This window comes from Rhinatrema bivittatum, unplaced genomic scaffold, assembly GCF_901001135.1.
Source record: "Rhinatrema bivittatum unplaced genomic scaffold, aRhiBiv1.1, whole genome shotgun sequence".
NCBI classification, from domain to species: domain Eukaryota; kingdom Metazoa; phylum Chordata; class Amphibia; order Gymnophiona; family Rhinatrematidae; genus Rhinatrema; species Rhinatrema bivittatum.
In genome coordinates, this window is record NW_021821246.1 from 1 (window position 1) to 14750 (window position 14750).

At 48.4% G+C, this 14750-nt stretch overlaps 1 protein-coding gene across 1 annotated transcript in view; it reads right to left on the reverse strand.

The window, feature by feature from the left end:
• Positions 1–3794: 3794 nt before the first annotated feature.
• LOC115082548 (inactive serine/threonine-protein kinase TEX14-like) overlaps positions 3795–14750 on the reverse strand; it is a gene marked incomplete at its 3' end in the record, with an annotated part of 85406 nt that continues 74450 nt past the window's right edge. Inside the window, exons 6-7 of the mRNA XM_029586767.1 lie at positions 4421–4532; positions 3795–3880 (exon numbers count right to left, since the gene is read on the reverse strand). Of these exons, the coding sequence (XP_029442627.1) occupies positions 3795–3880; positions 4421–4532 (198 nt within the window). The remainder of the gene's footprint in view (positions 3881–4420; positions 4533–14750) is intronic.

The following is a 14750-nucleotide window of genomic DNA, read 5'->3' on the forward strand; positions in this document are numbered from 1 at the left end:
CGCCGGCTCCCTCTGCCTGGATGAATGCACGCCCACCCGGCCGCCTTGAGCGCCGAAATCGGGGGGAGAGGAGAAGGGAGAAGGGACTATCGTAGCAGGCCCGAGCCTTGCTACTTTTTCAGTTTTGTTTTGTTTTTTTTGCTTCGGGAGGAGGAGACAGGACTGGGGCTGCACCGGAGACCGGACGGGGCCAGGGCAGGTGAGCGGAGGCTGGGAGATAGTTTGCCGAGCATCGGGGAACATAACTGTCCACTTCCTGGTACCTGTCATTTCAAATGTCATTTGAAATGACATTTGAAATGACAGATACCAGCGCGGCCATGAAGCGTTAGGCCCGCGAACCCAGGATACTGTATAGGCCAGGGGTCAGGAACCTTTTTGGCTGAGAGAGCCATAAACGCCACATATTTTAAAATGTAATTCCATGAGAGCCATACAATATGTTTAAAACTAAATACAAGTAAATGTGTGCATTTTATGTAAGATCACACTTTTAAAGTACAATAAGTCTCTGAAAATATTACACCAGGCCTTAAGACACCAATACATCTCCTATTAGGAAAACGGACCAAGTCAGGCTGCTATAGAGTCCTACACAGAAACTACACGCCAGCAGAAAACCTCACCTGAATCACGTGCTGTCCCTCACCTAACATAGAATAAAGAGACCAAAACGCATAACAAGAAGCATGCAGACAAAAACTGAATTGGAAACTGCAACAAGCCAGAGTCTCTGTATGCAGTGTAACAAAGGAAAAAAGAAACATCACACATCCTTATAAAACAAATCAAGAAATATAAAATCATCAGCAGTAAAACTGTACTAACAAAAAGAACATATTTCGAAACAGCTGATGAGTGGAATATCCAATAATTAAAAACTCATATAAAACATTTCCAGATACCAACAAAATATTTCAAAATAGCAGACACAAAGATCCAGTAATGAAAAATAATAAGGATACAAAATTTTTTTTGCTCTGCATACCTGGGAACGTTTGATATCCAGGTGTCCTGAGATTGTTCTGAATTAGCAGGAGGTGGGGTGGTTTGCTTGGAACTTTCTCCTCTCTCAGTCACATACCAGCGCTCTCTCTCACACTGGCTCTCAATGACACACCTATACACACATGCTCTCAGTCACTCACATATACAAATGTTTTTTCTCTCTCACTTATATAGGCTCTTAATTACACATTTACACACATGCTGTCTATCTTTTCACGCTTACACACACACAGGCTTTCAATCACATAAATACATGCTGTCTTTTTCTCTCACACACAGACTCTCATTCACATGCTTACAAACATGTCCTCTCTTTCTCTCATTTACACACAGGCTCTCAATCACATACTCACATGCTCCCTCACCTAAATCAGCTCTCAATCACACACAGACACACATGGTCTCTCTCTCTCATTTAAACACAGGCTCTCAATCACATACTCACATGCTCCATCACCTAAACCAGCTGTCAATCAGACACAGACACACATGATCTCTCTCTTACTTATACACACAGGCTCTTAATCATACATACACATGATCTCTCTCACACACAAAGGATCTCAATCATACACACATACTCTTTCAAACAAACAGGTTTTCAATTACAAACTTACACATACAGGTTCCCAATGGTAAACTTACATTCATGCTCTCTCTCTCACAGGCAGGATCTCAATCACAGACATACTCTCTTTCACATATACAGGCTCTCAATCATTCACATACATGCAATCTCTCACTCACACACACAGGATCTCAAACACACATGCTTGCTCGCTCATTCACTCTCTCTCCCCCCCCCCCCCCCCGGGAACTCGCGGCAGCAGCAGCCACCTCCCAACGCTAACCTCCTTCATTTTCAGCCCTCGCGGAGGCGAAGGCGGAGTCCCATCGGCCGCGGTTGAAGATTTTCATTTTCCTCCGAGCCGCGCTGCAGTCTTCTTCCCGCGCAGGCACCCGATGCTCTCCACTTCCTCTTCCGGGCCGCGGGAAGAAGAGAGCACCGGCGTGCTCTCTTCTTCCCGCGGCCCGGAAGAGGAAGTGGAGAGCATCGGGTGCCTGCGCGGGAAGACCCGCGCAGGCACCCGATGACTCCAGCGCTGGCACCCGGCTGACACCCGATGACTCCCGCGCAGGCACCCGGATGACTCCAGTCGGCGTGCTCTCTTCTCCTCCCCCCGCGGCCCGGAAGAGGAAGTGGTGAGCATCGGGTGCCTGCGCGGAAGAAGAGACCACGCTAGTGTGGTCTCTTCTTCCCGCGCAGGCACCCGATGCTCTCCACTTCCTCTTCCGGGCCGCGGGGGGGGGGGGGGGGGAGGAGAAGAGAGCACGCCGGTGCCGCTGACTCCAGCTGTCCTGCCGCGTTCCGCCCGGGCTGACAGCATTTTAAGCCCGGGCGGCGGAGGACCGGGGAGCAGCTGGGTCAGCGGGGAACCGTGAAGTATGGCGACACGTGTCTGCGAGCCAGATGCAGCCCTCAAAAGAGCCATATCTGGCTCGCGAGCCATGGGTTCCCGACCCCTGGTATAGGCGCTCTATACAGTAAAATGGGTTGCGCGGGCCTAACGCTTGCCTAAGGCTTCGCAGCCGCAGCATGCATTTGCATGCAATTAGAAGAGAGTATAGAGCGGTAGGTGAAGAGAACTGTGCATGCGGGGAACGAGGGTGCGCCTGACACTGCCGCACTGTTTCTACCGCGGCCTTAGAGTATCGACCCGTTGATTAGCTAGCAAAAAGTGTAGGCTTTTGTATCCGTGATGCGTGACGTCATCACAGGGGGACGCCCCTGAGGTTCGTGCCAAAGAAAGAACAAGAAGCAGGGCCGCGCAGCGCATGCGCCCTATGGTACCTGGACAACATGGCGGGATGCAGCATCCAAGCCGGACCGGGGACGCCGGAGAGGACAGCAGGCAGACGCCGCGGCAGCCAGACGTCCATCAACCGTGGGAGGAGTCGCAAAAAAGGTAAGGTGGGCGGAGTGGAGGCGTCGGGCAGCGACAGTCGTAACACCCGGTATCACTCTCTGCCGCGGGCAGTTACAGGGCTCCCAACCCTCTGCTCCAGAGCCTCTGCTACCAGGGGGGATGGTCCCATCAGGACCAAGCAACCCCTGGGAGGCTGAGAGAGGTATCTCCTCTCCTTAATTTATTATTATTATTATTTTAAATTCTAAACCTACCTCTTATTATTCTTTTTTTGACAATTTTCTAAGGAACAAAAATCAACCAACTAGAAACCTGACACTAAACCAGACTAAAGGTGTTGCACCTCCACCATCTGCTGGAGACAGAGAAATACTGACAGACTCTAGGTGGCACCTCAGGGGTATAGGACGGAGTTGGTTAAAACTTCTCTGTCTCCATTTGCTGGAGGGGAGGCAAAACCCAGGAGTCTGGACTAATCCAGGTTCGTACAGGGAATGTCCATTTATTTATATTCCACTTTTCGGCATGTCAAAGTGGATTACATTCAGGTACTATAGGTATTCCCCTTTCCCCAAAGAGCTCACAATGTAAGTTTGTACCTGAGGCAATGGAAGGTGAGGTAACTTGCTCAAGGTCACAAGGAGTAGCAGTGGGATTTGAACCTTGGTTTCCCTAATTTGCAGCCCACTGCTCTAACCACTAGGCTACTCCTCCATTGTAGGCATTTATTGTAATGTGCCTTGGGCAAGGTGTCACAAAGTAAATAAACTATGATAAACCATAAACTATTCATTATTTACTGTATATATTTTATATAATCTATAAAATGCTAGAATAAAAAAACAGCACTATTATTACAAAACCTAAAAGAGAGAGGATCCTCTTGAAGCGATTCACTCCATTCAATGGGTTCTAATAGTCTTTCATCCAGCGTAGAATGGGCTCTGCCGAAAGTAAGGAAAACAATTTACATTCTAATTCCTAGCATTCAATCATGCCCTCCTTCCATATCTGGGATGCAAACTAGTTTGCAAATAGAAATGACTCATTTACTACAACATCTTTTGATTATTACTGTTGGTACCATTAAAAGATATCACAGCCTAACAATTCATAGAAACATGATGGCATTAAAAGAACAAATGGCCTTTTCAGTCTGCCCATTCACACCAACTACTCAGCGTTACTTGTCCAAGTTCACAAAGACAGATAGAAGAAAAGCTGAATTGAGAACCCAGGAGTCCAAGTTCTTTAACCACATATTTACTGCCTCACAAACAGAAACAATCTCAATAGGTACCAGAAGAATCAAGTCTTTGTACAAACAAAGACAAACTGATGCTCAGCGCTGCTACAATAGAGTTAAGTCAGACATTATGGGGATGCCAGGGGGGTTACATTTATTAATCTTGTAACTCATCTCTGGTGATAAAATCTATAAAACAATAGAAACAAATGCATAAATTGTTATGCCTTCAGTGTACCTTGCTGTTTTGTCTGCTGAGTTCTGTGCTTCCTTAGTCCACACACAGTGCTTTGTCTCCTCTACAGTTTCATTGCCTTGCTCTTTCTCTTCCAACTGCCTGTGATCTTGAACTGTTTACATAAACATAACTGCTATACATCATAAGTGAAATTAAGATATTAACTTACACACAATCAGGCCAATACAGTACAGTGCGCTCCGGCAGAGCGCACTGTTAATCCGCGTTTGGACGCGCGTTTTCGACGTGCTAGCTTTACACCTTATTCAGTAAGGGAGTAATAGTGCGTCAAAAACGCGCGTCCAACCCCCCCCCCCCCCCGAAACTAATAGCGCCCGCAACATGTAAATGCATGTTGATGGCCCTATTAGTTATTCCCGCGCAATTCACTAAGTAAAATGTACAGCCAAGCCGCACATTTTACTTTCAGAAATTAGCGACTACCCAAAGATCCCAAGTAAAAAATAATTAAAAATAAAAAAATTTAAAAGCGGTCCGCGGCTTGAAAACCGGACGCTCAATTTTGCCAGCGTCCGGTTTCTGAACCCAATGCCGACAAAATTGAGCGTCAGCTGTCAAACTCGCTGACTCCTGTCAAAAAAGAGGCGCTAGGGACACTAGCGCGTCCCTAGCACCTCTTTTTACCGTGAGCCCTAATTTGAATATTTTGTTTTAGTGAATCGCGTGCACTGGAGAATGGCCTGTGTGCGCACCGGGAGAGCAGGCGCTCGCCCGCTCTCCTGCGAACTTTACTGTATCGGCCTGAAAGTAAGTTTAGATTAAAGTAAACCCAAATTAATTGAAATTAAAGGCCTGATGAATCAGTGGCTCATGCATTCCACTGTTAAGAAGCAGACAAAGGTTAATTTTCTGGCTTAAGTCCTTAGACTGCCAAATCTTAAATGCTAGAAAAACAATGCTAAAGGAAAACTGGTTCTTACCTGCTAATTTTTGTTCCTATAGTACACTGGATCAGTCCAGACAGCTGGGTTTTGCCTTCCCTCCAGCAGATGGAGACAGAGAAGTTTTTGACTGACACTGCCCTTAAGTTGAGGTGCCACCTGCAGTCCTTCAATATTGAACTGTATCCAAGCCAGATGAAAGAAATACAACTCATCCGAACTATGTACAAATTTCCCCCCGAACGAGCAGAGGGAAGAAGAAACCTTGGAAATTGAATAAGAACTGGCACCCACACAATAAACCTGCGGGGGATCACAGAGCCTGAAGTCAAACAGTACACGAGTGGACTCTCCAACTCTCCACTCCCCTAACCCAACCTGGGCGGGGGTCTGGCCTGATCCGTTGTACTACAGGAACGAAAATTAGTGGGTAAGAACCAATTTCCCTTTCCCTGTACGTACCCGGATCAGTCCAGACAACTGGGATGTCCAAAGCTTTCTCATAGAGGGTGGGCTCCCGAGAGTCCCGCTCGAAGCACCCTGTCACCAAAACCTCCTGTTTCTGGGGCCTGGACGTCAAGACGGTAGGGCTTGGAAAACGTATGCAAGGACTTCCAAGTAGCCGCCCTACAGATTTCCTGAGGCGAAACCTGTTGACACTCAGCCCAAGAGGCCGCCTGTGAGTGGGAAGATTGGGCATGAAGCCCGACCGGCACCGGCTGACCTTTTGCGATGTACGCAGAGCTAATGGCTTCCTTCAACCACTGAGCAATAGAGGCTCTTGATGCCTTTTGCCCTCACCTTGGACCGCTCCACAGCATGAACAGATGATCAGACAGGCGGAAACTGTTGGTAACCTCCAAGTACTGTAACAACGTCCACCTAACATCCAACTTCCGCAAATCCCTGGACTGAGGGGTTGGAGGATCCAAAACCAGGAAGGAAGGGATCTCTACAGACTGATTCAAATGGAAAGATGTCACCACATTAGACAGGAAAGAGGGAACCGTTCTCAAGGACACTCCCGAATCTGTAATCTGCAAGAAGGGTTCGCAACAAGAGAGAGCCTGAAGCTCAGACACCCGCCGAGCTGAGGAAACAGCCACCAGAAAAGCTACCTTCAAAGTGAGATCCCTTAGCATCGCATGCTTCAAAGGCTCGAATGGTGACGCACACATGGCCCTCAAAACCAGACTGAGGCTCCAGGAAGGACAAAGATTCCGAACGGGAGGACGTAAATGCTTTACCCCCCCCTGAAGGATGCGAACCATGTCCGGATGAGATGCCAAACAAACACCTCACACAATCCCCCGATGGGAACCTAGAGCCGTACCTGAACTCGCAGGGAATTAAAGGATAACCCTTTCAAGAGACCATCCTGCAAAAAGGCCAAGACATCACCCACGGAGGCACGGTCGTGTCCACCCTGTGGTCCACACACCAAGACTCAAAAACACCCCAAACCCTAACATACGCTAGGGAAGTAGAGGTTTTCCGGGATTGAAGAGAATAGTAATCACCGCCTCCGAATAACCTTTACTTATTAGGAGTTCCCTCTGAAAAGCCAGGCCGCGAAACAGAAGCGATCCGCCCCTTCTAAACAAATGGGCCCTTGGTGGAGGAGGTCTTACAGGATTGGAAACCGTAAGGGGCTGTCCACCGCTAGGTTGACCAGGTGTGCAAACCACGGACGCCTCGGCCATTCCAGAGCCATGAGGATCATGTCTCCTCAGTGTGCCTCTACTCGGCGCAATACTTTGCCAATGAGCAGCCATGGAGGAAACACATAAAGCAGAAGATCTGATGGCCAAGTGAGGACCAGAGCGTCCACTCCTTCTGCTCCCGGCTCCTGATGGCGACTGAAAAATCGCGGGGCCTTGGCATTGCAAAAGGTCGCCATCAAGTTCATGCAGGGCTGGTTCCACCTGCTGCATATGAGGTGAAAGGCGCGGTCCGAAAGCTCCCACTCTCCGGGATCCAGCTGATGACGACTGAGGAAGTCCGCCTGAACATTGTCTGAGCCTGCAATATGAGAGGCTGCTATCCGCTCGAGATGCAGTTCTGCCCAGCTGAACAACTCCTGGGCTTCTAGGGCCACCGCTCTGCTCTTGGTGCCCCCCTGGCGATTGATGTAAGCCACTGTTGTGGCGATGTCCGACAGGATCCTCACTGGTCTTCCCTCCATCAGCGGGAGGAGAGCCTGAAGAGCCAGTCACACAGCCCTGGTCTCCAACCGGTTGATGGACCACGAGGGCTCCGGTGTCCAAAGGCTCTGAACTGAATGGTTCTGAAAAACCGCTCCCCAACCAGAGAGGCTGGCATCCGTGGTCACTACTGTCCAAGAGGAGACCTCCAGATCCACTCCGTGTTGAATCTTGTTCGGGGTGAGCCACCAGAAGAGACTGGACCGAGCAGAGTCCGTGAATGGAAGCAACAGCTGAAACTACTCAGAGAGCGGGTCCCAGCGGGATAGTAAGGCTGATTGCAGAGGTCTCATATGTGCAAAGGCCCATGGGACCAACTCCAAGGTGGAAGCCATGGAACCCCGAACTTGCAGGTAATCCCAGGCTCTGGGCATGCGCATGGCCAGCAATGAGCGAACTTGAGCTTGCAACTTGAGGATCTGCTCCTCGGTTAGGAACACCTTGCCTATGCCCGTGTCGAACAGGGCTCCTAAGAATTTGAGAGTTTGGGAGGGAATCGGATGGCTTTTGGCCAAGTTGACCATCCAACCCAGGGACCACAAAAGGGACAGGACCAGACTCACCACTTCACGACAAAGAGATTCTGACTTCGCTCGAATCAGCCAGTTGTCCAAAGTAAGGGTGCACCAGGACCCCTTCCTTCCAAGGGCCGCTGCCACCACCACCATTACCTTGGTAAAGGTCATGGGCACTGTCGCTAGACCGAAAGGCAGGGCGCAAAACTGAAAATGCTCTCCTAGGATCATAAAGCAGAGGAATCTTTGTGGTTGGGGCGAATGCTTATGTGCAGGTAAGACTCCATCAAGTCCAGGGACGCAAGGTACTCCCCCTTGTGGACTGCCGCAATCACCGACCGCAAGGTCACCATGCGAAAATGCGGCACCCGAAGCTTCCTGTTCACCTTCTTCAAGTCAAGGATGGGTCTGAAAGTGCCATCCTTCTTGGGAACTATGAAGTAAATGGAATACCTGCCTCTTCCCTGCTCTGCAGGAGGCACCGGTACTATGGCCCCCAAGTCTTGGAGGCTACGGACGGTAGCTCGCACTGCCATCTTCTTTTGCTGATACGAGCATGGGGAGCTGAGAAAACAATCTTTGAAAGGGCGAGCAAATTCGAAAGCGTAGCTTCGACCGACTATATCTAGAACCCACTGGTTGGAGGTAATTTTGGCCCACTCCCTGACAAAGAGAGCCAGCCGGCCCCCGATGTGTGGAACCGAGGAGTGGACTGACCTCGCTTCATTGAGAAGACTTTGGTCCACCCATGCCCTGAGTGGAACCATCTCTGCCGGGCCAGCAGCCACGAAAGGGCTGACCCCATGACTACTGCCTACTCGGGGGTTGCTGGGCAGAAGAACCGGAGGATCTAGAAGCCCGAAATCTACGGTTTCCCCGGAAATGTGCCCAAGAGGGAAAAGGATTCCTCTGTTTCAACTTGTCCTCGGGCAATTTGTGAACTTTGTTCTCACCCAAGGACTTGATCATTTCCTCCAACTCCTTACCAAACAGCTGCTTACCCTTAAAGGGCAAGGAACCCAGCTACACCTTGGAGGAGATGTCTGCTGCCCAGTTCTTCAACCAGAGAAGCCTGCGAGTGGAAACGGACATCATTGTTCTACCTGAGGTCTGCAGCAGATCGTACAACACCTAAGCACTACAGGTGATTTCGGCCTCGAGCCACTCAGCCTGAAGGGAATTATCCAATTGTAGTTGCTGTGCCCAACGAAGACCAGCTCGCAATATGAAACTGCTGCACATAGCAGCCCAAGCCCCAAGGGCGGAGACCTCAAAAATATTCTTTAGGTGGGCTTCCAGCTTCCTATCCTGAAGATCCTTGAACGCCGCAGAGCAAGTAACTAGGATAGTCGTCTTTTTGGTGACTGTGGACACCTCAGCATCCACTTTTGGGATCCTAAGAAGGTCCAAGGCATCTCACTCCTGGAAAAGCAGGGTGGCGACCGAAGTATGAAAGAGAAAGGCCGTGGTTGCACCCCTGAGGCTCAACATCACAGGACCCATGGCTCCCAATGCTGCGCTCTCCTGGGGGGCCTCAATGCCCAGCTCCTCGAGAACTGCAAGAATCAGGGGGGCTAGTTCCTCTCCCCAGAACAAACGCACCACCCTGGGATCATCTCCGGCAAGCAGAACATCAGACTGGGACTGATCAGGATCCAGGTCCAGAACATCGGAGGTTCCCTCCGGAGGATCCAAACCCTGTACAGGGATAGGAGCGGAAGGCGCAGTGGGAAGCACGGACCTCACCGGGGTGAGAACGTTTGGAGATGTTATGCGCCCCACCCGCGGTCGTCCCGTTCACGGGACTGCTCACCTTCGGGGTTCCACAGCGGGTCCCGGTCCTGTCTCCCTTGCGGTCCTTTCAAGTCCAGCTAGGCCCTGGTGTCCCACGGCGGCAGTCGCCGGGCCTTCGGCTGCACGCCAGGCCTCACACCGGACCTTGGTGTCGCAGCAGCTAGCCACGCCCCTGCGCACGCACGTGGACCAGCCGCCCTGATGTACGTTCCAGGGCGAGGCCTAGTTCCGCGGCGCACCCTGATTGCACTCATGTTAAAAGGAAGTCCCTGGCCTCACTTCCATGCCTTTGGCAATCGGGTCAGTTTGTTCCTGAGATTGCCCTTGCTTGTGTTCCTGCTTGCTTGTTCCTAGTCTCGTTCCAGGATCCTTCTGTTCCAGTTCCGTTCCTGCTTATACCTGCTTCCTAGCCCTGCTTGTTCCAGTGTTCGTGTTCATCTCCCCGGTCTTACCTCGGACTGTCCTTCTGGTAAAGACCTCAGCTTGTTCCTGACCTGCCTGCCTGCCCAAGACCTCAGCTTGTTCCTGACCTGCCTGTCTGCCTGCCAAAGACCTCAGCTTTCTCTTTGACCTTGCCTGACCTCTGGATCTTGACCCCTGCTTCGTTGACCATTCCTCGGAATGACTTCTGGACTCTGACCTTGCTTGATTCTGGCGCTGTCCCTAGCCTTGTCATCGCCATCTGTATTCTGGTTCGCTCTCCTCCAATCTGTTTCCAGCCTCAAACCCGATAGCGTTTCTCTAGCATCTGTGGGCATGCCGGACTTACACTCTCCCAGGAGACCCTGCGTGGTCCACCTAAGTCCAAGTGGCCTGGGCCCTATGGGCTCCTCCCAGGGGGGGACCTCGGGCTTCCAGTGGTGAAGCTCTACACTGCCTCTGTCTCCTTCCGTGCTCCTCCCCCTGTGGACAGTCCTTGTACTACCACAGGACAAGGGTCCACCCCCGAGCACAACAGGAAACTGCCACCCTCTGGGGTCCCGTAAGGACTGGAGCCACAGTCATGTCGTGGCTAGAACCTTTGAAGTGCTTTGCCATTTTAGAGGAGCTATTCTTATGTTCGTGACGCTTAGCTGAGTGTCTGACCCGAAAGACTTTGTGTAAAAAAAGACAAAGTCAGAAGAAATGGAGGATGAGGAATCTGAGCCTTCCCAAGGCTCCTCCTTGGAAGAGAGGCTTCCCGCTGCCGCAGTTCAGCCCCCCCTGGAGGCCCCAGCTTGTGGTGACAACGAGGGCGGGAAATCTCCCTCCCCCCCTGGCCACGTACAAAATGGCTGACATTCCATTGCTAAGTGGGAATGGATCACCCGATGGCTCCTGCGCCGAAGTGAGCCTCCCAGGCTCTCGGCCGACGTAAGATTTTCCCCCTGCAATGTGCTCGGAGGGTCCCTTCCTGAGCATAGACCGTTGCGCGAGAGACGTGAGCACGCGGCACCACGGGCCACACAAGCCGCACTGCACCGCATTGCAGGAGAGTGGGGCTAGGGTTGAAAAGGAGAAATACTGCATGGGAGCCGTCTGATGGAGCAGCCATCTGATGGAGCAGCCGTCTGATGGAGAAGAGGGACGTCCGGAGCCTACCTGCACTCAGCTGGGTAGTGCCTCATTGTTTTCTTCTTTTTTTTGGTAAAACAAAAAAACTTTGATCTTGCGTTTGGCTGCAGGCTCTAAATGTTCCCTGGCAAGGTGAATGAGCTGGGCTTCTCGGTATCGCCCTGGGTGTGACTGCCAGAATGGGGGTGGGGGTGTGTGTCGAACTACCCAGTCTCCGTCCCTCTGCTCGAATGCCTCTAATACCAGGGGGGATGGTCACAGCGGGACCTACCAAACCCCCTGGGAGGCAGTAGATTTGTCTTCCAAGAAATTTCTGTCTCCTTGAACTTTTTTTTTTTAATTTACTTCAGATTGCAGGAGTTTTGCAACGCCACCATCTGCTGGAGGCAGAGAAATACTGATGGAAAGCAGGTGGCACCTCAACTTAAGGGCAGTGTCAGTCAAAAACTTTTCTGTCTCCCATCTGCTGGAGGGGAGGCAAAACCCAGCTGTCTGGACTGATCCAGGTACGTACAGGGAACACTGGCTCTCACATAGACATCTGCTGGCCAAATGAAACATGAAAACTACTTGAAAGTATGGGAAAGGGATGTGGGGGAAAAATGGAAAATACTGAAGCTGTGCTTAATGCTTTCTCTAGACAACAGAATTTCGGGATCTACTGCACATGGAAGTTTATTTATTTATGGACATTTGATATTCCACTTTTTTTTTTTTTTTTTTTTACCATGAATGGTCTCAAAGCGGATTACAAAACATTAAAAATAGGTTACAATAGTATTAGATTAACAGAATACTGGTTGACACATTTTTATTGCCTGAATTATGAATCAGATTCAATACAAAAATATTTCTTGATGACAAATGTATTTAGTCTCTAGGTCTAAAACTAGACAGAAACCAACAGATTCTAGGAACATTTTATCTTGGAGAACTGGTACAATTGCTTGAATTTGCAAAAGGTATTGCACCAATTCTACACTAACACTGCTATGGCTTCTGAGTTTTCCGTTGAAGGCTTGGCATGTAAGAAAAACTGTTAAATTGATTTTTCTTGAAATTTCAAAAATCTACATAGGGACAACTGAGCCAATTTGAAGGTATATCATTTGAAGTATATCAGATTTAGAAAAAGCTTTTAGAATATATCCTCTATGGAGAAATTTATTCTTACCTGACAATTTCCTTTTCTTGAGTCCAGTCTGACAAGTCCAGATGCATTGGATTATGTCCACCAACCAGCAGATGGAGAAAGAGACTAACAGATTTCCTGGTTACCCTTTATAGACATATTCCTCCCTACATACTTCTCTACTGAAAACTGGAAGACACCATCTGACAAAGTAAAAAGGAAAAATCACCTTTGGAAGAAACTAAGGAAATGAACAAAACTGGTTCTCTGCATATAACGGCCTGCAGCTCCAAAATTTGACTGGAAGAACAGATCACCACAAAAAATACTAATTCTTAGTATTATTTTCAAAATTAAATTGCAAGGGCAAAGTTCACAAATGTATTGCTGAAAGCTATATTAAAAATATTCTATAACAATATATCCAGCTATTTCTTTATCCAGTTTCACCCTCTTGTTTTCATTTTGAGACTGGCTATTAACCCTGCACTCCATCTGAGTGACCAGGTAAGTAGCATTTCCTGGTTTCAAGATTTCTGTAAAGGAAATAAAAGTCTCTTTGTGACTTCTTATCTCCAAATTGCCCGCCTAATTTCTATACAAGACAAATATCAAGAACATAACATATTACAAACAATTCTGGATACTTTTAGCCAACCTTTTTTCTTTGCATGCAGTGAGACAAATCTTCTGTAAACACTCTGTTTAGTCAGTTTTCATGGTACTCATAACAGAAATAAACTGAGCAGTCAATTTATGATTAAGTATGTATTTTTAAAAAGATAAAATTATTGTATTTTATTCAACTCACATCACTTCCTTTTACATATATCTTCCCTTCCATGTTCTCCTGGTATTATATGGTTCCTATGTACCGGGTTGTTTTTTTTTTTTACCTTATTTAAATTTTAAAAGAGGGAGGAGGCTATGATTATCTCTATCATCTTCATTAACAGGATGTTCACATTTTTCTTTTATGTGCCAAGCCTGGAGCAGCTTTCTTTCTAGAACAGGGCTTCACAAACCTGTCCTGGGAACCCCACAGCCAGTTGGATTTTCAGGATATCCACAATCATTTCCTTGGAAGCTTTATTTCCCTTCTTCACTCCACTGAATAAGGCAAAGAGATCTGATCTCCAAAAAGCATTCGTCACCTTAAGATATCAGAAGAGAATATGCCAAACATCCAATAGGTGAAGCTCCTTTGCAAGTGGAGTATCGAATGTCAAATGCTGGAAAGCTGGCAGCTCCACTGTCTGGTTGAGATGAAATGAGGAAATGACCTTCGGCAAGAAGGAAGGGACAGTATGTAATCTTCTGAAATGCGTAGGAAGGAGTCTCTACATACAATTCAAAGCTCCGAAATTACTGGTGGCCAACCATGTAGAAGGATATACAAGCCTATGTGGGCTCTTGCGCTGTTTGCACCAAGCAAAAACCGCCAGCTGGACGTCTTTGGGGTCTGTTACAACCCTTGCCAGCCCCTGATGACCCTGGACACATATAGCAACCAATTTCGTGGTAGATTTACTGCTCTCCAACGGGAACAATACCATTTGGGTCACCGTTGATCGCTTCTCCAAAATGGAGCATTTTGTAGCCTTGCCAGGATTACCCTCTGCTGTGGAGTTAGCAAAACCCTTCATCAAACATATCTTCCGCCTTCATGGAATGCTAAGCATATACTGTCCGACAGAGGAGTACAATTCACTGCTAAGTTCTGAAGAGTCCTATGTCAAAAGTTTGACATCTCCTCCTTGGACTTGACCTCTGCTTACCACCCTCAGTCACTTCGTCCATCTAACATTCCTCCACCTTTTGAAATTGCTTTATATGATTCACCAAAACTTCAGATATGCATTGTTTACTCTCCTCCAGGAGCACTTGAGAAAAACTGCTCACCTCTAATTGAATTTATCATGAACAACATCTCCCTCAACAAACCCATCATCTTACTTGGTGACTTCAACATACATTTCAACTTACCCACCCAATCAAAAACCTGCCAAACAATCACTGATGCACTATCAACTCTAAATCTTGAACAAATAATCCAAACTCCAACACACAATTGACCTTATCTTGTCAACACTGAAATTTGGAAAACAATATCTACATACACTACAGAAATACCATGGTCTGACCACCACCTAATCCAAGCTAAAATACATACCAACCTCAACCTTAAAACGCCTCAAAGCACCCCAAAAATAATATCCTACCATCCAC